Source organism: Myotis brandtii, unplaced genomic scaffold (genome assembly GCF_000412655.1).
Source record: "Myotis brandtii unplaced genomic scaffold, ASM41265v1 scaffold68, whole genome shotgun sequence".
NCBI classification, from domain to species: domain Eukaryota; kingdom Metazoa; phylum Chordata; class Mammalia; order Chiroptera; family Vespertilionidae; genus Myotis; species Myotis brandtii.
The window spans coordinates 3,292,670-3,312,663 of NW_005370657.1; the positions used below are offsets into that span (position 1 = coordinate 3,292,670).

General features: G+C 44.4%; 2 protein-coding genes across 14 annotated transcripts in view; one reads left to right on the top strand and one right to left on the bottom strand.

Annotated features, from left to right (window-relative positions):
* Window positions 1–17: 17 nt before the first annotated feature.
* On the bottom strand, window positions 18–19,578 carry RABEPK (Rab9 effector protein with kelch motifs). Of its 13 annotated transcripts, XM_014529359.1 has the most exons (12): window positions 19,504–19,569; window positions 18,612–18,732; window positions 17,160–17,262; window positions 16,570–16,719; window positions 15,081–15,139; window positions 14,117–14,272; window positions 11,632–11,789; window positions 8,479–8,631; window positions 4,718–4,879; window positions 2,888–3,037; window positions 848–997; window positions 18–328 (listed from the first exon to the last, which is right to left on the bottom strand). In XM_014529359.1, the coding sequence occupies exons 5-12, from the start codon at window positions 15,131–15,133 to the stop codon at window positions 39–41; spliced, it is 1,272 nt and encodes a 423-aa protein (XP_014384845.1). In that variant the 5' UTR covers window positions 15,134–15,139; window positions 16,570–16,719; window positions 17,160–17,262; window positions 18,612–18,732; window positions 19,504–19,569; the 3' UTR covers window positions 18–38. The 13 variants fall into 13 exon arrangements, with proteins under 13 accessions (XP_014384845.1, XP_014384847.1, XP_014384846.1 ...); XM_014529361.1 differs by lacking the exon at window positions 18,612–18,732 and having other exon boundaries at window positions 19,504–19,576; XM_014529360.1 differs by lacking the exon at window positions 17,160–17,262.
* A 205-nt stretch (window positions 19,579–19,783) lies between these two features.
* Window positions 19,784–19,994, top strand: part of PPP6C (protein phosphatase 6, catalytic subunit) — a 21,700-nt gene continuing 21,489 nt past the window's right edge. The window contains exon 1 of the mRNA XM_005881499.2: window positions 19,784–19,955. Coding sequence (XP_005881561.1) covers window positions 19,881–19,955 — 75 coding nt within the window. The 5' untranslated portion in view covers window positions 19,784–19,880. The remainder of the gene's footprint in view (window positions 19,956–19,994) is intronic.

A 19,994-nucleotide genomic window follows, 5' to 3' on the forward strand; every position in this document is an offset into this window, starting at 1 on the left:
TAACTGACATTTAAAAGTATCAAAAATGGTGGGTTTTATTAGTCAACCACAGTCACAATACAATCATCATAGATTTCCCCTTCGGTATTCATCCCACCAAACACAAAACAGAGCAGCGAGTCAGTCTGACTTTCCTCATGTGAGTCACCATCTTGGGTCACTCCTTTGTCAGCGGAGTTCCCTTTCTCAGCATCACAGTTCAGAGTGACAGGATTTGGATCTTCCTCAGAAGTGCACGTCACTGGCCATGGAATGACACACATGCAATGGTCCAATCGTCCACGGGGTAGAGAAGTATCAAATTTAAGTAAGGTCCAATGCTGCTTCTCTATGTTAAGAACAAAAAAAAAGGAAATGAACAACAAATGCTAATGGTAGTGTTACTACTTTGATGAAGTTATTCCCTAAAAGTTTGGTTTTCATTCCCTTGGATTTAGATGTGGAGGGACCAAACAGAAACCAACGCACTGTGGTACTTTTAAAAAAATAGTCACATCTATAATAATAAAAGTGTAATATGCTAATTAGACCAGACAGCCGAATGACCTTCCGGACAAAGCCAGGGCTGCGAGGGCCGAGCCCCTTGCACGAATTCTGTGCATCAGGCCTCTAGTTTGTTTATAAAGACCCATGGCTCTGGCCACATAGCTCAGTTGGTTGGAGCATCACCCTGATACGCCAAAGTTGTGGGTTCCATCCCTGGTCAGGTCACATGTAAGACAACCAATGAATGCATAAAGCATAAAGAACAACAAATCAATGTTTCCTTCTCTCTCCCCCTTCCTCTCTCTCTAAAAATTCAATCGATAAAAAATTTTATAAAGACCCCCAGGGTACACCTACTTACCTGTGTGATATTGGTACATTGTGTCCAGTGCTCCTGTAGGAGTCATCCCTCCGAAGACATACAGGTGTTTCCCCACAGCCACAGCTGAGTGGGCAGCACAGCCTGTGGGAGCTGCCCCAGTGGGACTTAGTTTCTGCCACTTCATGTCACCTGCCAAGAGAAAGAAAGTGGGCACTCCATAGCCTGCAATGTGCTTTCAAACTTATCAGACTCCTACAGTTCACAAACCAGTCACTGCCTAGGAGCGCTGAGAGGCAATACACCAAGGTTAGTGTGCATAAAAATTACTTGGGGGGAGTTTGAAATCCGGTTTGGGTCTCCAGGAAGGGGACTTAATCTGCAGTTTCAATGAGCATTCCAGATGATTCTGACGTAGGTGGTCTTCAGAGCACACGGAGGTCACCTTTGGTGACTATCACCTTTAGGTATCTTGGAGCCCAGAAGTAGGTGAGGTTACATGTGTGTGCATGTTTTACTAGTAAATACTAACAGTTCTTTAGAAAGCAACTTTGCCAAGTACTAGCTGGACACTTTAAATATCGTGCTTGCTTAATGCTCATAAAGACCCTATGAAATTGCTATTGCTTCTGCCTACCCCCTTTCTCACAGATAACAAAACAGGATTAGAGAGGGAAAGAGACTTGTCAGAGATCCCACAGCGAGCACATGGCAGAGCTAGAATTGTGCTCGGGTCAGACTCCAAACCCTGTGTTCTCTATACTGTAACTTTCTGCCTTCCAAACTATTTCTGCATCTTTTCAAACAAGCATTTAAATGAGGCTGGGACTCACTGGATTTTGGGGTTAGAGATCCACCTGGTTAGGAAAGTAGGAAAAAGAGCCAGGAAGTAGTTTCTCCGCACAAGAGATAAGGACTTTCTTTTTAAAAGTAAGTATTTAAACCTCTTTTGACTGCCTGCAAGAAACACTTCTGTGAAGATATTTTCCATCTGTCAATTCAAGACAGGGGTCCAGAGTTGGAAGGGAGAATCACCCAGTTCTGACAAAATTCTAGTCAATGCAGGAATCCCAGCCAGTGTCACCTGGCCTCAGATGTCACCAAACCAGAGAACCCATTGTTTGGCAAGGTAGATGGATACACTGCACAGCAGTTCTCATGCCTTCTGGCCACTGTTCCAATTCTTGTAGTCTGGACCAACCCAGAACATGTTCATTTGTTCGTCCATCTATCCTTTTCTTTTTCTTTTTTCTTTTTTTATTCCATCTATCCTTTAATAGCGGTTGCCAAGCGGTGATCCTCGGATAAGCACTCATCACCAGGACACTGAGCTAAGTGCTACAAACAAAATGGAACAAAAGAGACCAAGTCCCTGTTCTAAGGAGCTCACAGTCTGAAAGAATGACCCAGAAGGAGTCCAGGCTTTCTAGGGCACGTCAGCCCTTCAGACACTTTAAGATTATTCTCATGTTCTCCCTAACTTTTCTCTTCCCTGTGTTTTTAACTAGTTAGCATGACAGTTCTGGTCACCCGCCTCCAGACACACTCTAGAACAGCGGTTCTCAACCTGTGGGTCGCGACCCCTTTGGCGGTCGAATGATCCTTTCACAGGGGTCGCCTAAGACCATCCTGCATATCAGATATTTACATTACAATTCATAACAGTAGCAACATTACATTTATGAAGTAGCAACGAAAATAATTTTATGGTTGGGTCACAACATGAGGAACTGTATTTAAAGGGCCAGAAGGTTGAAAACCACTGGACTAGAAGTTGTCGATGCCTCTCATGGGCCTGGGGTTAATGGCTAATGCCTGAAAGAAATCCAGCTGGGGAACACAAAGTGTAAGGAATTTTACTGAAAGAACAGGATTGTTGGAAGGATGAGATCATTAATAGCTAGCCACATAGCAAAAGCTCAGATGTGATTGCTTTTATTGTTATTTAGTAGTAGTAGTATTCAGGCCACATTTGACAGACTAGTAAAGATTACCCACATCTGGGATTAAGGCTATCTTCTATCAAAGCACATTTTATTTAACTTTAAGCAGACAAGCTCCCATGCCCTCCACCCTACTTACTTATATCAATGCAATGAAGATCGTCATAGAATCTGTCCCCGGCCAAGCCTCCATGGATGAAGAGCTTTGTCCCTGCTGCCACCATCACATGACCATGCCGGGGGGATGGAGGTTTTCCAAGTGTCTCTGGCTGTGACCAGGTCAGAGTGTCTAGAAAAGTAAATTCATTGATATCAGATGACAAAGCTATGAAGCAAGAACACAAGAAATACACCCAGCAAGCAGAGACGCTCCAAGCAGAACATGACCTTGGAGTCATTCACTCGGACCCATCAACCCAATCCAGGCCTCCCTCTCTCCACAGCCGTGCAGCCTCTGCTTGGCTACTTCTAGGGCTGGACATGCCTGCCCTTTCTACTGGGCATTAGAAAATCATTCCCAGGTTTCAATTTAAAAAGACCTCCATCTGGTTGAGTCCAGGTCATGTGGCTTCAAAGTTCATGCTTTCAACCACTAAGATCTACCCTTGTCCCTGCAAATGTAAGCTGCAGAACAGTATTTGTAATTTGATTCCATGTGTGTGTGTTTAATAATTTGAAAATTCATACATGTTCATATATACTTATATACATGATTTACAAATGCATAAGGAAAGTCTGGAACTGCCAACAGGGTTTACCTCTGTCTGGGGAGTGACAAAGAAAGGCTAATGGAGGAACTTTTATCTTTTTACTTCATAAACTATACTGTTCCAATTTTTTAAATTGACCATTTATACTTTTTTAAATGCAAATTTTCTGTGGGAAGAAGGTATCAGCTAAGGGTTATACTGAAGAAGTCTACCTAACCGGTTTGGCTCAGTGGATAGAGCATCTGCCTGTGGACTGAAAGGTCCCAGGTTCGATTCCGGTCAAGGGCATGTACCTTGATTGCGGGCACATCCCCAGTAGGGGGTGTGCAGGAGGCAGCTGATCGATGTTTCTAACTCTCTATCCCTCTCCCTTCCTCTCTGTAAAAAATCAATAAAATATATTTTAAAAAAAAGAAGTCTAGAAGTGAGACACTCAGTCAGGATGTCATTTTCTTTTCTTTTTTTAAATTCTCACCCAAGGATATTTTCCATTGATTTTTATTTTTTTAAAATATATTTTATTGATTTTTTACAGAGAGGAAGAGAGAGGGATAGAGAGTTAAAAACGTCAATGAGAGAGAAACATTGATCAGCTGCCTTCTGCACACCCCCTACTGGGGATGTGCCCACAACCAAGGTACATGCCCTTGACCGGAATAAAACCTGGGACCCTTGAGTCCGCAGGCTGACGCTCTATCCACTGAGCCAAACCGGTTAGGGCTCCATTGATTTTTAGAAAGAGTGGAAGAGAGGGAAAGACAGAGAGAAATATCAATGTGAGAGAAACACATCAATTATTGCCTCCTGCACATGCCCTGACCAGGGCTCAGGCCGGGGAGGAACCTGCAACTGAGTACATGCCCTTGACCAGAATCGAACCCGGGACCCTTTGGTCTGCAGGCCGACACTTTATCCACTGAGCCAAACCGGCTAGGGCCAGGATGTCATTTTCTTTTTAATACATTTTTATTGATCTCAGAGAGGAAGGGAGAGGGGAAAGAGAGACAGAAACATCAAAGATGAGAGAGAATCATTGATCTGCTGCCTCCTGCACAACCCCTACTGGAGGTCAAGCCCGCAACCCGGGCATGTGCCCTTGACTGGAATCGAACCCAGGACCTTTCAGTCCGCAGGCTGATGCTCTATCCACTGAGCCAAACAAGCTAGGGCATGGATGTCATTTTCTAACCTCTGCTTCCCACATCAGGTCAGCTGTGGACCAGGAAAGTGGCAGCCCTGTGTGGCCCACCCGTCCATACTTGCGTCAAACACATGAAGCTTCACATCCTGCACGGGCTGGGTGCCTCTCTCTCCGCCCCCAAAGACATACAGCTGGTTTCCAATGGCTGCCGATGATGTGTGGAATGTTCGTGGGGATGGTGGCGGGGTGGTCACCTCTGGCGTGGTCCAAGTCCTGGTTTCTGTTCCAAAGAGAATGAAGGCACCTAAAATAACCAGACTGAGGGGCCTCTGACCTTGACTTGGGCTGGGCAGCATCACCTTTCAAACCCCAATCCCCAAGGGGAGCAGTACAGGTCAAGGCAATGATCTCATGCCACCAAAGTCAAGGATAGGTAAGGGGCAATTTTTAGAATTTGCCCAGATAAATCCAAATCTCCAAGACTGAAAAGCCACAATTACAAGTAAGAATGAGGTCGACTTGTTTTTGGAGGCCTTCAAACATCCTCTTTGAACCCTCTTCCACTCTGCTGACTCCTGCCCTATGCCATTCAGAGGAACCCATCATCTGCCAAAAGTCATTCCCACCAGATTCTGGAAACCAAATGTGCCAAATTTCCCAAGACATATATATATATCTGCATTAAAAGAAAGTAGACAATAAAAAAGAAAAAAAGAAAAATAAAGTGTTTTTAGGGTTACAGTGTTTTTACTAGTAATTAGTCCCTACTAAATAATAAGTGCTAACTAAGCATTAGTTTTCCATTTTACAGATAAGGGAATTGAGCAGAGATAGATGAAGTCACTCATTTAAAGGTGACATGGCTAGTAAATGATTGAGTTGGGATTCCAATTCTGTTTCGATAACACTAAGATCTAAGTATCTCCCACTCTTCTGAGTTGAGAATAAAATTTTATCACCTGGGTAAGTTTATAGAAGCTTATTTCTTTTTAGAATGATGTGTGAATTTTATAGAAATTAATGCATTAATTGAGCACCTTCTTTGTGCAGAATCGTTGCCTTGAGCACTCTGCCATCCCCACTAAACTCACTCAACCATGGGAGGTGGACAGAAAGAATCTCCACTTTGCAGATGAGGGAACTGAAGTTCTTAAACCCTTTCTTCAGGTCACAGGGTTTGTAGAGTAAGGGTTTGAACTAAGATCTGTCAAGACTCCCACACTCGTTCTACCATAACACTCTTAAATCCTTTCCTCAGGTCACAGGGCTTGTGAGTAGCCGAGTAAAGGTGTGAACTCAGATCTGTCAAGACTCCCACACTCGTTCTACCATAACACACCAGGAGTTATTTCTTGCCTGGCAAATCCTGTGCCTTTTGTAAAAGTCTTCGTTCAATATACAAAGTGACCCATGAAGCATTTGTAATATGTGTGGGACTCAGACATGAACCTGGAGACCAAACGAGTCTCCGCCTATATCCAAAGCCAAATGAAAGTGTCTCTATAGATACAGAGCTTGGGGAGCTTTTGGGTCTTAGGGGGAGTTAGAAGGCCCACAACCTCCAGAGTCAGAAGGCCCTGGGATGGTGTTGCTGCCAAGTCAAACAGCAGCACACATAATCACAAGGGAGTTCTAAGCCATTTGACAGACTTGTCTTAGCAACAAAAGCAACTAATGATTCACTTTCATTTTTCACATTTCTTGGGCACCGTGTCAAACTATGCTTTCTAGGAGAGAAAAAGGATCTAGTGGAAAAATCTAACTCCTTTGACAGAGGCATTCCAAATTCTCAGTGCACTTTATTTAAACAGATGCCATCACTGAAAATCAAAAGGCCAGGGTTCTAGACGGATTTCCATCTGCCAAACTATAGCTACATTAACCACAACAACCATTATTGAGCGTTAACCTTGTGCCAGATATTGAGTTAATTTAAATCCTTGCCAAACTCAACAAGGTAGGAACTATTAATATCCCAAAGTGACAAAGAAGACCAACTATTGTGCAAATAAGTCTATTGTTGATAGAGGGACTGGGCAAGAGTTGACTGTCATGTGAAAAAATGTCCAAGTTACTAGTAATTACCAAAATGAGTATTTAAACAATCAGATACAAGATGTTTTTGCCTAATTAAATTAGCAGTGTTTAAAATGACAAATACAGTGTCAGGAGTAAAACAGCACTATTAAACACAGCTGGAGATAAGTTCAAAAAAATCTTTCTGGAGAGCAATTGGGTAGCTCATATCAAAAGCCTTAAAGTTCACAATGTTTTGCTTTTTAAAAAATTTTTCATTTCTGGGCATCAATTCTAAGACAATAATTTGAAATACAGTCAATGTCTTCTGAACAAAGAGGTTCACTGCTCTGTTATTTATAATGGCAAGAACCTAAAAACCTAGATGTTAAATAACAGGAGAATTATTGTATTGTCATAAAATGGAGTGTTATGCAGCCATTAAAACTGATGTTAACAAAGCACTGTTGTTAATAGGACATCATTTATGAAAGTAATTATGAAATTAAAAAGAAAAAAGTACAATAGTGTAGTGGTGAAAATAGTATGATCTCAGCCTTATAAAAATGCAGACAAAAGACAGAAAGGAAATACACAGAAATGTTAATAGCCTTAATGTCATAGGATTGTGGATAGTGTTTGTCCACTTACTTACACTTTTCAAATGTTTTACAATGAATATAAATTACTAGAGGTCCGGTTTACGAAATTCGTGCACCGGTAGGGTCCCTAGGATTGGCCGGCGATCAGGGCCGATCTGTGGGGTGACCAGCGGGGTGATTGAAAGCCCCCGCTGGCACCCGCCTTGGCCAGCCTGGCACCGCCCACTCACCAGCCCCCCCACCCCCCTTTCTGCTTCCAGTCCCATCCCGCGAGGCCCGGTGGGGCGATTGGGGGGTGGCGCCTGCCCACTCGCTGGCTGGCCCTGCCCCCTGATCACCCCACCACTGCCGCCACCAGTTATCTCCCTCTGCAGGGCGACCAGTGGGGCGATTGGGGGACCCCCGCTGGCACCCGCCTTGGCTGGCCTGGGGCATTGTGGGCTGGGGGCAGCTCTTGCGTTGAGCGTCTGCCCCTTGGTGGTCAGTGCATGTCATAGCAACCGGTTGTTCCACCGTTTGGTTGATCTGCATATTAGGCTTTTATTATATAGGATATGCATAAGAGAAAACAACACACTATTTTAACTGACAAAAAGACAAGTCCATCTCTCATGGGTGGTTCAGCCAAACCTGCTCAGTAATGATGTTCCTAAATTGCCCCCTCTCTGGTAAAACTGCCAGTGAGACTAGCAGGAACTTTGCACTTTTTGGCCAACAAAATATACTAGGAGGATCTAGGTTAGGCACTGTTGGCATTTTAGACAAGATAATTCGTTATTGTGGGGTGCTGTCCTGCGCATTATGGGATATATAGCAGCATCTCCGGTCTCATGCCAGTAGCAAACTGCCCCCCAACCTTCCCAAGCTGGGATAACCAAAAATGTTTCCAGATATAGCCAAATGTCCGCTGGGGAGCACAATCACCACCCTGAACTAGGTAACAGGTTCTAGCCTGGCTCAGACTCCCTAGAGACTTTAGGAAAGCCACTTCCCTGGATCTGGGGTGCCCCCTGGCATAGCTGTTCTCTGAAGTCTCTTCCAGCTTTGGCTTTTAAGAAGCTGATAACTGAATATGTTACTAGGAAAACAAAATGCAATTCTGCTATTTTCAGATTCTCCTAGAAGTTAAAATTCCTGTTTTCTCTGAGGTCAGCAAAGTTCGAGGGATAATTCAGTGCAATCCAAATGGGATTTGCTACAGGAAATGAACTGAAATTTTATTTATTTATTTAGGTAAATAAAGTAACCTTTGGCTACTTACCAGGATTCAGAACTTGTAGGCAATTTCGATTTCCTGACTGGTTGGCACCTCCAAACACCCAGATGCTGTGAGGTGTGCAAGAGGGAACGAAGCTGGCATGCTCATACCGGGGCAAGAGGCCCTCCGAGGTGGCTAAGTCCCACTGGTGTGTTTCTAGAAAACATTTCACCCAGTTTCTAGATTGGGGCTGCCAACTGTTTAGATTGCTTGGCAAACTTAGGGGAGGGGAGGGAAGAGAAAACAGTCAAAAGCATAAATGAACAACCATCAGATTACTTAAAGGGAATGTGGTCAAACTCCAAAGAGTTCTGTATTAGACACTTCAGGGACTATCCACAAACCCTTTTCTATGGAAACTGTCCCCATTTTCCCAACCACAGGGGTTGACCCCAGAACCCGTTTGTACTACAACACCTTGATTTCTAGCCTTAGCTGATTGGGTCAAAGGTAGCCACTTGACCCCAAATAGGCCAATCAGATACTCCCTCCCAAGAGTCCAGAATTCAAACAAATTCCTGGACTTGGGTGGCCATCTTCTACCATGTGTGGACAGGCAGAGAAAGCCAAAGTATGGAGGAGAGAAGAATGAAATATCTATAAAGGAGATCTCCCCAAAGAGAGTGAGAAAGAAAGTAGGTGTTTTTTTTGTTTTTTTGTTTTGTTTTTACAGATCTCCAACGACTGCTTCCTCTCTCTCCTGAGATGAGGCAGTATTTCCAACCCTTGGATTCCTCTCTTTATTGGTTTAAAAGAGTTTCTGCGACTCACAACTGAATTATTTCTGGCTAAAACAAGTTCACAGAACAATAATACCTAACCCATTAGTTATTTTAGCTAGTAAACCATTTACATAGGACTTTCACAGGCCTATCTTGTTGGATCCTTACAACCGTAAGTGAACCATTTTAGAGGATACTGAAACCCAGCTGGTTTAGACAGATTAGCCAGAGTCACAAAGTTAGTAAGAGGTGACAACAACCATGTAACTGAACTAGACAGTGAGCTTCTTGAGGGCTAGAAGAGATTTGATTTACCTTTGATTCTGGTGCAGGCTGTAGAAATTCAAATACCTACACAGGAGTGGAGGGAATGTGGCAAATTGGAGCCTGAGAGCCCCATCGATAGGTGGCAGTCAGCTCCAAGTAATTGTTGCCATGTAGACACATAGGCCTACAGATGTCAGATCTTCCAAAATTATCAAAAGAAGCCAAACCATTTCAATTTTTATATGTAGACTTCTGCACATTTGGTTGGCAAACAACTCAGATTAAAACAATAACAGCAACGGTACATGCACCTAACAAAACATGTATGAGTCACCAGTTTTCTCCTGCCATTGTGTATAGTACATAGTAGTTACTATTTGTTTATCCGTCCATCCCTCCATTCAAATACTTATAAAGCACCTACTCTGTGCCAGGTGCTATTGTTAGTGGCTGGGGATACAATGATGAGCAATATAGCCATGTTTCTTGTTTCCAAGGAGCTTATTCTCTTGTGGGGAAGACAGATGAGAAACAAACCCACGAGATAAGGGAGATAAGGATGGGAAAGTACAAGATACTATGAAAATATAGAGGGTGGTTGTGACATTGTGATTTATATTCAGAAATATATATATTTGACCTTCATCACTTCTAGGCACAGAGCTCCTAAAACCCTTGGAACTTCCTAAGTGGTAAGATCAGTAAAGGTGTTTTATGCAACAAGCCCCGGTCAATCACACCTGAGCTTGTTAGAGCGGTGACTTTATGAAAAGCCTCTAAGGATGAGGCTGGTTGCCAAGGAAACCAACTCTATGATCAGAGGGTTGGAACTTTCAGCCCTCACCCCTGCCCCCATCTCTGGTTGTTACCTGTACTTCTGACTGACTGGTTATATTTCAAAGTTTCCCATGACCCCCTCTCCTTAGGTTTAATTAATTTGCAAGCACTGGGTCACAGAACTCAGAGAAACATGTTGCTTGATCACCAGTTTACTGTAAAAGAATATTTAACTCAGGAACAGCCAGACGGAAGAGATGCATAGGGCAAGGTATACGGAACGAAGGTGGTGCTTCCACGCCCTCTCTAGGTGCGCCACTCTCCCCACATCTCCATGTGTTCACCACCCTGGATGCTCTCTCTCTCTGAACCCTCTCCTTTTGGGGTTTTATGAAAGTTTTATTACATAGTCATGGCTGATTAAATCACTGGCCACCAGCAATTGATTCAACCACCAGCTCCTCTCTCCTCCCTGGCGGTGGGGAGAGTATTACTGAAAGTTCCAACCCTCTAATCACCAGCTTAGGTGTCCTGGTGACCAGCCCACAACCTTAGGTACTTTCCCAAAGTCACCTCATTACTATAACAAAAGACGCCTTTATCACTCTCAATACTTCGGAAGTTCCAAGGGTTTGGGGAGCTGTGAGCCAAGAACTATGGACAAAGACTAAATACGTATTTCTTATAAATCACAATATCTGAAATCTGAAAGATGCATAGTAGCCAGGTGATGAGAAAGGGAAAAGCCCTCCAAACAGAGAGAATAATAATACACGCAAAGGTTTGGAGACCAGAATTCAAGATGTGTTCAAGAATCCAAAGGACACTCAATGTAGCAAATGGGGATTTGGGAAAGCCATGAAATAAAGTTGGGAAAGGCTTGACATGCAGGAGTGACACGGTCAGACTTGTATTTTAGACAATACTCTCTGGCTAAGTATGGAAAATGCACTGCAGACGGGGCTAAACTTGGAAGCAGGGAGACCAGAGAGGAGGCTGTGGTAATCTAGTTGAGAGATGACAATTCTTGGACTACAGTGGTAGTGGAAATGGACAGACATGGATGAAGAGAGAACTATTTAGGGCTTAGTGATTAATTGGATATGTGGATGGAAGAGGAGGTGGAGTCATCAATGTCTCCCGGAGAAGTAGTTGATAAATGAACGGCTGGATGTCCAGGGCTCCATACGGACTCTTTCTCCCAAAACATGATGTACTGGTTGGGTGCTCTGCTGAGACCTTAGGGACCTCTCAGTAATGTTCATTTTCTTAGAGGAAAACCCTGCTGTGTGTGCTGAACTGGTGTTCCTAGGAATGCTCTGGTCCTGGCCAGCACCACAGAGCCCTGCTCTCTGGCTACAGGCACATGCTCTGCCGCTGCTGGTCTTACCCAGGTCCATGGTGTGCACATCGGAGAAGCTCCTGTTTGGATCTGCTCCCCCAACAATGAAGACCTTCCCTCTCTTGGCATCACCAACGGGGGGTAAATACGAGCAGCTGTGGCCAACCCGAGCACATGGGCTGTCTCCAGCGGGGGTCAACGTGTACCTGCCAAAGGAGGGATGTATTCAGGAGGCCTGAGCAGAGAATAAGTGCAGCAGTGTGTTCTTCCTATTCCTCATGAAATATTCATAAGAATGAGGGTCTTATACAGACACAGAACACTTTAAACTGTGTCCAGCAAAGCAGCATTTCCACTTGCACATAACCTCTAACTTTCCAATTTTGTTATTACTTTCATTTCACATTAACCTAATGGTAATGCACTGGGTTAGTAACTGTCCCCATCTGGTGGATAAACTGACACCCAGAGACATTCAGTGGTGTGTCTGAGCACAGGATGGTAGTTCTGAGCTTAGTCTGTGAATTCAGGCAGACCTAGTTCAAGTCTAAGTTCAGGTGCTTTCTAGATGTGTGACCTTTTGGAAGCCACTTAACCTTTCTGAACCGAAATTTCTTTATTTGTAAAACGATAGCAATAGTTCTTACCTGTGAAGAGTAAGATGAAGTCTTGTAAGAGTGCAGGGAAGGACTCGGTACATGGTGGCTAGAGCTCTATGTGCAATCACACAGGAACCTACAGCCCCGGCACTCTTGCCACTAGACAGTGCTGCTTCCTGCTCTCAAGTAATATTCACCAGAGTCTACTGATTTTCAGAGCTGATGGAAGCCAAAGCTAGGACTTTGGAAAGTCAAATACAGGATCCAGTTATTCCACTCTTTAAAGTTATTCTGAATTATGATTGAGAAATGATTGGAAAACTTCCTGCTTGGAAAAGACAATCCTGTAGCTATTTTTGAGGCCCTGTCTTATCTGACCTCTTTGGCTCCTTCTTTCTTCTTGTACCTTCTCCTTACCTAGCTACTCCACTCTCCTCCTTTTTGGTTCTCTACCCACTTTTTCAGAGGCTCTTTCTGACTCCTTCTCTGACTCCTTTCCCACCAGCCTTCTAACCCTCAGTACCCTTGGATTGTCTTTTCAGCCTATGTTTGCTTACCTGATCCATTTTACCTGTATGGACGACTTTAGTTACCACCTATCTATATATTCATGAGTGATTTCCAAAATCTTTATTTCTTTTCCAGATCTCTGGTCTGATGTTCAGATTCACAGATCCCATTACACCTGAGTAATTACTACAACGTACCCTGCATGCTGCTAACTTCATTACAACCCCAGTTGCACTTAATCTGCACAAAACCCCTTTGAGGACAGTAAGTACTGTTATCATCATCATTTGAGTTTTACAACTGAGGACCCAAGGCTTGGGTAAGGTTAAATAACTTAGCCATCCAGACACATGGTGAATAAGACAACAAAAGGTCCATGCCTTCACAGCCCTTAAAGACTAGTTGAGAAGAGAAACATTAAACAGACAAGTTCAAAAATATCTGTTTCATTTAAATTGCACTATAAAGGAGTACAGGGTAGACAGTATTAGAACATATCATAGGGGCACCTTACCCTGTAAGGAGGTAGGGGAGGTAGGTAGTCAGGGAAGGCTTCCTGAAGAAGCACCACTTGAACTGAAATCTGATGTATGGGTAGAAGTTAGTTGGACAAAGAGAGAAAGATGGAGGGAAAGAGTGATCCAGGTACAGCGACCAGCACATACAGTTGCTGAGTGGGACAGGGCAAGGCATGTTAAGGAAGAGAAAGAGAACAAAGGATGAGCACAGGGATTTGAGGTCGGAAAGACAGGCAGGGGCAGATCATGCAGGGCCCCGTGGGCCATTTTATGGACTCTGGTTTTGATCCTAAGACCAAATGGGGAGGCACAAAAGGGTTTTAAACTAGGGAATGCCATGGTCAGATTTATGTTGTGTAGAGGGCAAGAGTGGACACAGGGAACAGCCTTCTAACCCTCAGTACCCTTGGATTGTCTTTTCAGCCTATGTTTGCTTACCTGATCCATTTTACCTGTATGGACAACTTCAGTTACCACCTATCTATATATTCGTCAGTGATTTCCAAAATCTTTATTTCTTTCCCAGATCTCTGGTCTGAAGTTCAGATTCACAGATTCCATTGCACCTGAATAATTACTAACAACGTACCCTGCATGCTGCTAACTTCCTTACAACCCCAGTTGCACTTAATCTGCACAAAACCCCTTTGAGGACAGTAAGTACTGTTATCATCATCATTTGAGTTTTACAACTGAGGACCCAAGGCTTGGGTAAGGTTAAATAACTTAGCCATCCAGACACATGGTGAATAAGACAACAAAAGGTCCATGCCTTCACAGCCCTTAAAGACTAGTTGAGAAGAGAAACATTAAACAGACAAGTTCAAAAATATCTGTTTCATTTAAATTGCACTATAAAGGAGTACAGGGTAGACAGTATTAGAACATATCATAGGGGCACCTTACCATATAAGGAGGTAGGGGAGGTAGGTAGTCAGGGAAGGCTTCCTGAAGAAGCACCACTTGAACTGAAATCTGATGTATGGGTAGAAGTTAGTTGGACAAAGAGAGAAAGATGGAGGGAAAGAGTGATCCAGGTACAGCGACCAGCACATACAGTTGCTGAGTGGGACAGGGCAAGGCATGTTAAGGAAGAGAAAGAGAACAAAGGATGAGCACAGGGATTTGAGGTCGGAAAGACAGGCAGGGGCAGATCATGCAGGGCCCCGTGGGCCATTTTATGGACTCTGGTTTTGATCCTAAGACCAAATGGGGAGGCACAAAAGGGTTTTAAACTAGGGAATGCCATGGTCAGATTTATGTTGTGTAGAGGGCAAGAGTGGACACAGGGAAGCCAGATTGAAGACTCCCTTGCAAGGTCCTACAGAAGCTCTGGCCCATCCATCTCTACAGCCTTTTATGGTCCCTGCTTCAGCACAGGTCACATTTCATCACCATCACCTGCTTCGTCTGTTAGCCCCCACTACAGTGAGACTATTCACCTTTGTATGTCCAGCACCTACACAGCAGCTGCCCCTGTCAGGCCAGTGTCAGTTATTGAATGAAGGGTTGATTGAGCATGCAGCCAAGAAACAGGGAAGCCAGTTAAATCCAAAGCCGATTCCCTGAATATCTTAAAAACGAGTCACAGCTTGGGGGGAAGACACAGGGTTGAAGCTGAGGATGCCAGATGGCCAGGGCCTTCCTCTTCCTGGTAAGTGGATTTTAATAAAATCAACATCTGCTCTGATAATTATTGCCCCACTACCTTTCCTCTGAAGACCTTCTCAAATGGTTTGAGGCTAATTACCAGAATCTGCCCACAGTTTTATCTCTACCCTTTTCAATAGATGTTTAAATATGTTAGTAAACCACTTATAAATGAAACAAAAACTTATGTTTTTCTCTGTCTGCATCCTTCCTTACAGACCATGTTGCTTTCCTGGGCTTGTCTCCAGGCTCCAAGACTGGCAGCTGCTTCATGGTGCTCTACATACAAGAAAGAAAGGCACTTTTTAGAAATTTATGATTATCTTCTACCTAAAACACAGAATTAGGTCGCTTCCCTCTTTAAAACCTTTCCTGTTGATGTACCAATTTCTAGGATCTGATGAATTTGAATAAGCATTACCAACCTTTTGATAGCAAGGTATATTTGAGAGGCAAATATAAACACAACTTTCTAAACACAATTACAGGAGTGTTTTGGCTACAGTTTTCAGTGTCTGTAATTTTCATGCAGAAGAGGCATACATCAAAATAAATTTTCAGAGGTCAAGCTTATGTTTATCAAAAGATAAAAACATTTTCAAAGGCTGACAAATACTGAACTCTAGAATAAATCCTAGCCTCATCATCACATTCAAAGGTTTCTGATATCAAACTTTTTTCCAGAAACTCACTCCAGTTTCTTGCTATATTGAGTTGTTCTTGCTATATTTGTTCCTCTAACATGACAAGCCCTTTCATAACTTGCATCTCCTGCTGTTTCCCTTACCTGAAATGTTCCTTCCCTTCCTTTCAACCAGCAAACTCCTAGGTAACCTCCACAACCCGGTTGGAATGAACCCTCTTCAGTAAAATCTTCATTGATTTGCTGCTTTCCACTTACCATCCTCAAATTACTTCCTTCTCCTTCTGAAGGTATCTATTAAACCACCATCATTGCAGGGATCACCATGAATGTAATCACCTACAAAAACGTCTCTAGACTAGATTCTAGTCTAAATTCCAAGAGAGCTGGGCCTGTCGAATGCCTTCAGAAAACCTACCTACGGGTCCGGCATGGAGTAGAATTGAAGGATGAGTGAATGAAGAAAGTGGATGAGATTTCTGGCAGGTGAATGGATAAATCCAACCTTGGCCGTAAGCCACTGCCTGCTGTCCCCAAAGCCCAAAAGCTCAGTGGGATAAACTTCGTGTGGGCGGGGATATCTCCAGTCTCGTCCCCGCGTGGCAATGACAGGGGACAGGAGACAGGGTCGGGGGAGAACAGGCCGGCCCCTTCCCATCCATGTGCCCAGACCAGACCCGGAGGAGGCCCTCCCCAACCCGGCCCGGGCCCACTTCCACTCCCCTAAAGGATGAGGCCGCCCCCGCCCCAGGATCGTCCTGTGACCCCCCAGCCCAGACCGCATTACCTGCAGCGGCTTAGGCCAGTCCCGAGCTGTGGCTCCGCCCCCCAAGTGGGCGGGGCTTTGGCCGTCACTCAGTCCCAGACCCGGAAAAGCGAGGCAGCCAACTGCTCCCCCGCCCCACTTGCAGGGTCCAGCCCCCAGGGATCGCCCTTAAAGGGGGCGGGGCGGGGTCCTCGGGGCTGGGATGTAGGCGATTCATTTCCGGGGCACCAATTAGGGCTGTTCTTGGGATCTTAACCTGCCTGCGGAATCAGAAAACCAGGGCTGCTTGGAAGGACTTACAAGAGAAATGCTGGAGGTTGGGCGTCCACGTGGGTGACCGATTGTGGGTTATCCTAGAGGGGCTGGGATATTTTCAGTTCCAGCGGCTGTTGGAAATGGTTTCTGGGTGAGATATGAAGATGGAAGCCCAGAGCTGCTTAAGAGAGCCGCCTGTGAATGAAGCCAACACAGGAATTAAGAGGGCCAGGAGATGGAGCGTGCCTGGATCCAGCCATGCCTGAAGCCAAAATTACCTCTTTGAACATTTCATTTATGTGAGCGAAAAGTTTTTTTTTTCTTAAGCTAATTTGACTTCTTAATTTTACTCCTTATAAATAAAAGATTCCTAATAAATGACCTCTCGGTAGGAAGAAAAAAAGGAAATGGTTTCTGAAAGGGAGAGTTAAGGATGCTTTCCCAAGTGAGAAATCTCCCTGCGTAGCCTTTAGGCCAGTTCAAGTTTTACCGCCTTTAAATGGCTGACTCACTCCAGAATTAGCCTGTATAATAACCATGGCAGGCACTATGGAGAACCAGACAAGGTCCTGGCCCCCCTGGAGTTTACAATCGAACTAGAGAGAGAGATTAAACAAAAACAAACAACTAGGTACCTTTGTAAAAAGTGCAAGGAATAGAAAGTCCGTCCACGAGAGTATGTATCCTTGGGTATCTATACTTTTCTCTGGGCCTCGGTGTCGCTCCTGTAGGATGGAGCTAAGATTTCATAATCACAAGGTTATGATGGGGAATACATGAGCTAATGTATTTAAAGGGGTCAGTGCCCAGCCGCTGGTGCAGAGCTGGTCCTCCGTAAAGTGTAATGTTCTAGCTATAAACCAACTCTAGACACAGTCCTGAATGGGAAGTATTCATCTGCCTTATCTCTGGTCTCCATAACCATCAGTTCTCTGTGGCTTTCCTCAAAATGGATAGGTGGCTCACCTATGTCTATGTTTTAGAGAATCTCGAAACCACTTAGGAGGGTTGAGGCCAGTTGTAGCGTAGGAAAGTAGGAAACAGCCAAGAACAACAACAGGAGCTCCTTAAGTACAGCTATGGTAGCTTAGTGGGAAGAAGAAAGACACACTTGGGTTCAAATCCAGGCTCCAGCACTAACCATCTAACCCTGACATTTGGCAAGTTCATTACCCGCTCTGAGCCCTAGTTCCCTCATCTCTACAACGGGGAATAGTAATACCTACCTCCCAGAGGGAGCAGCTGTGAGGATTCGATAGTACAGGTGAAAAGCCAACTTGGTAAATCTTCTAGCTACTTGAAACCATTATGAAAATTTATTGACAAAATGGGATGTGAGGTCCGAGCTCTCCTCACTGTTCAAACACCCTATTTCAAACATCTGGAGTCTCTGTGACTGCCCATATTAATGGGAAAATCTCCACTGACTGTCTGCCTAAGAGGAGTTTAGGAATATTCAGTCATTCTGATTTCCTTCAGCAAAGAAAACCAAGGCCAGGTTGGCTCTGCCTTATGCCCATGTGCATCTACATGGAGATTTTTGCTCAGAGCTGCAGAATGCTTTGACATCCCTATGTCTTTTGGCTAGATCCATTTCAAGGTGACATGGTGGAGTTGTGCACAAACAAAAATTGGAAGAGGTTTGTGGGCGAAAGAGCAACTAGTTTTAATTGTGGAACCTATGCTTTTAGACTAGAAATCACATTTCAGAAAGAGCTGGAAGGAATTTTTGAGATCTATTTTTATAATGGAAATCAAGGCCCAGAGAAATTAAAATGACTAACTCACGTATATGGCAGAACCAGGAGCCTACACCTCCTGCTTTGTGCAAGGAAGATTAATAGCATCTTCCAGTCAGCAAGCTCTGCACACCGGCTCTGTAAAAAACTATTTCCTCTTCTAAGACCTTGCCCACATTCAGGGATGCTTCCCTCTCTCTGCTCTGGATTTCAACAGTGAGGTTCATTGAATAAGGTGGGTCTGCAGAATGGAGCATCTTAATGCCAGTTTGGCAATGTGAACAGTACCATCTATTTTCACTAAAATGGTATCACTAAACGTGGATACCATCTGCTTTCATTACCTACCTGTTCACTAACTTATCAGCAAGGGGACCAATGATGCTGGTGACACCTTCTTTTCAAGCACTTTATTTGTCTTCCGTCCCAATTCTGAGAAGGTATTTTGGGTAAGATTCATTCCCAGTTACTGAGGTTCAGAAATGAAAAATGAATTGCCAGCTTTCCAAAAAGGACTGTAATTTTTAAAAAAATGTCAAACAACAGTAGTATCTTTTGCTCACTTGGAAGTTTTTTCAACAAGAAACAGCATATTCTCCCTATAGTTTTCCCCTCTAAAGTCTTAAATGTTACCTCTTCAGAAAGGCCTTTCTTGTCCACCCAATACTCAGAGATAACACATTGCACCCACTCTGTACATAATATTGTTTTAAGCCCTTTCCATATTAACTCTATTATTAAATGTCAGTACAAGCTTATAAGGTAAGTAGTATTCTTATCTCCATATGAAGTAGACACTGTTACTACAATTTCCATATTGTAACTGAGTAAACTGGTGCACAGAAAGGATAAATAACTTTGCCAAAATAACATGGTGAGTAAAAGACTTGAACTCTGGCTATCTGATGCTTGAGTTGGTTGGAGCATTTTAAAAAAATCCTTACCGGAGGATATGCTTTTTATTAATTATATTAGGAGAGGAAGGGAGAGAGAAACACAGAGAGAAACATCGATGGGTCGCCTCCCGCACACGCCCCCACCGGGGTTCAAACCGGCAACCCAGGTATGTGTCCTGCCCACAATCGAACCCGCAACCTTTTAGCTCAGGGGATGATGCTCCAACCAACTGAAGCCACCCAGCCAGGGTCAGACTTACCTTATTTTTAATTAGGGATGTTCGGGTGAGAGAATGCTTAAATGGGTGACAGTGAGAAACCAGAGAATGGCTAGGGTTACCTACTTCGTTGTTTTGCCTGGAAAAACCTCGCTGGGTGCCCAGAGGTGAAAGTCTGGAGAAAGAAAACGGGAGGAAAACCGGAGTATCTAGTATCAAAACTACAAATCCCAGCCCGCCCCGCGGCAGACAACTACGGGTCCCGGCAGGTTTCATGGGCCCGAAGGAACCCCTCCGAGCCTGCTGCCGGAGTTCCGCGGGAGAAGGCGTGGGGCGTGTCCAGGCGGCGGGGAGACCTGGGTCAAGCTCTACGTCGCTGCGCAGTCGTCTCTCACGGGCCGGACGTGACGTAGGGAGAGTTCCGGCTTCGGCCTCTGCCGCTGCCGCCGCTACTTCAGCCCCTGCCACTGCCGCCGCCGCCGTAGGGGCTAGTTCTTTCTAAAATGGCGCCCCTAGACTTGGACAAGTATGTGGAGATAGCGCGGCTGTGCAAGTACCTTCCGGAGAACGACCTGAAGGTGAGCTCGGTCGGGGCGGGAGCGCTGCTGGTCGGGTTC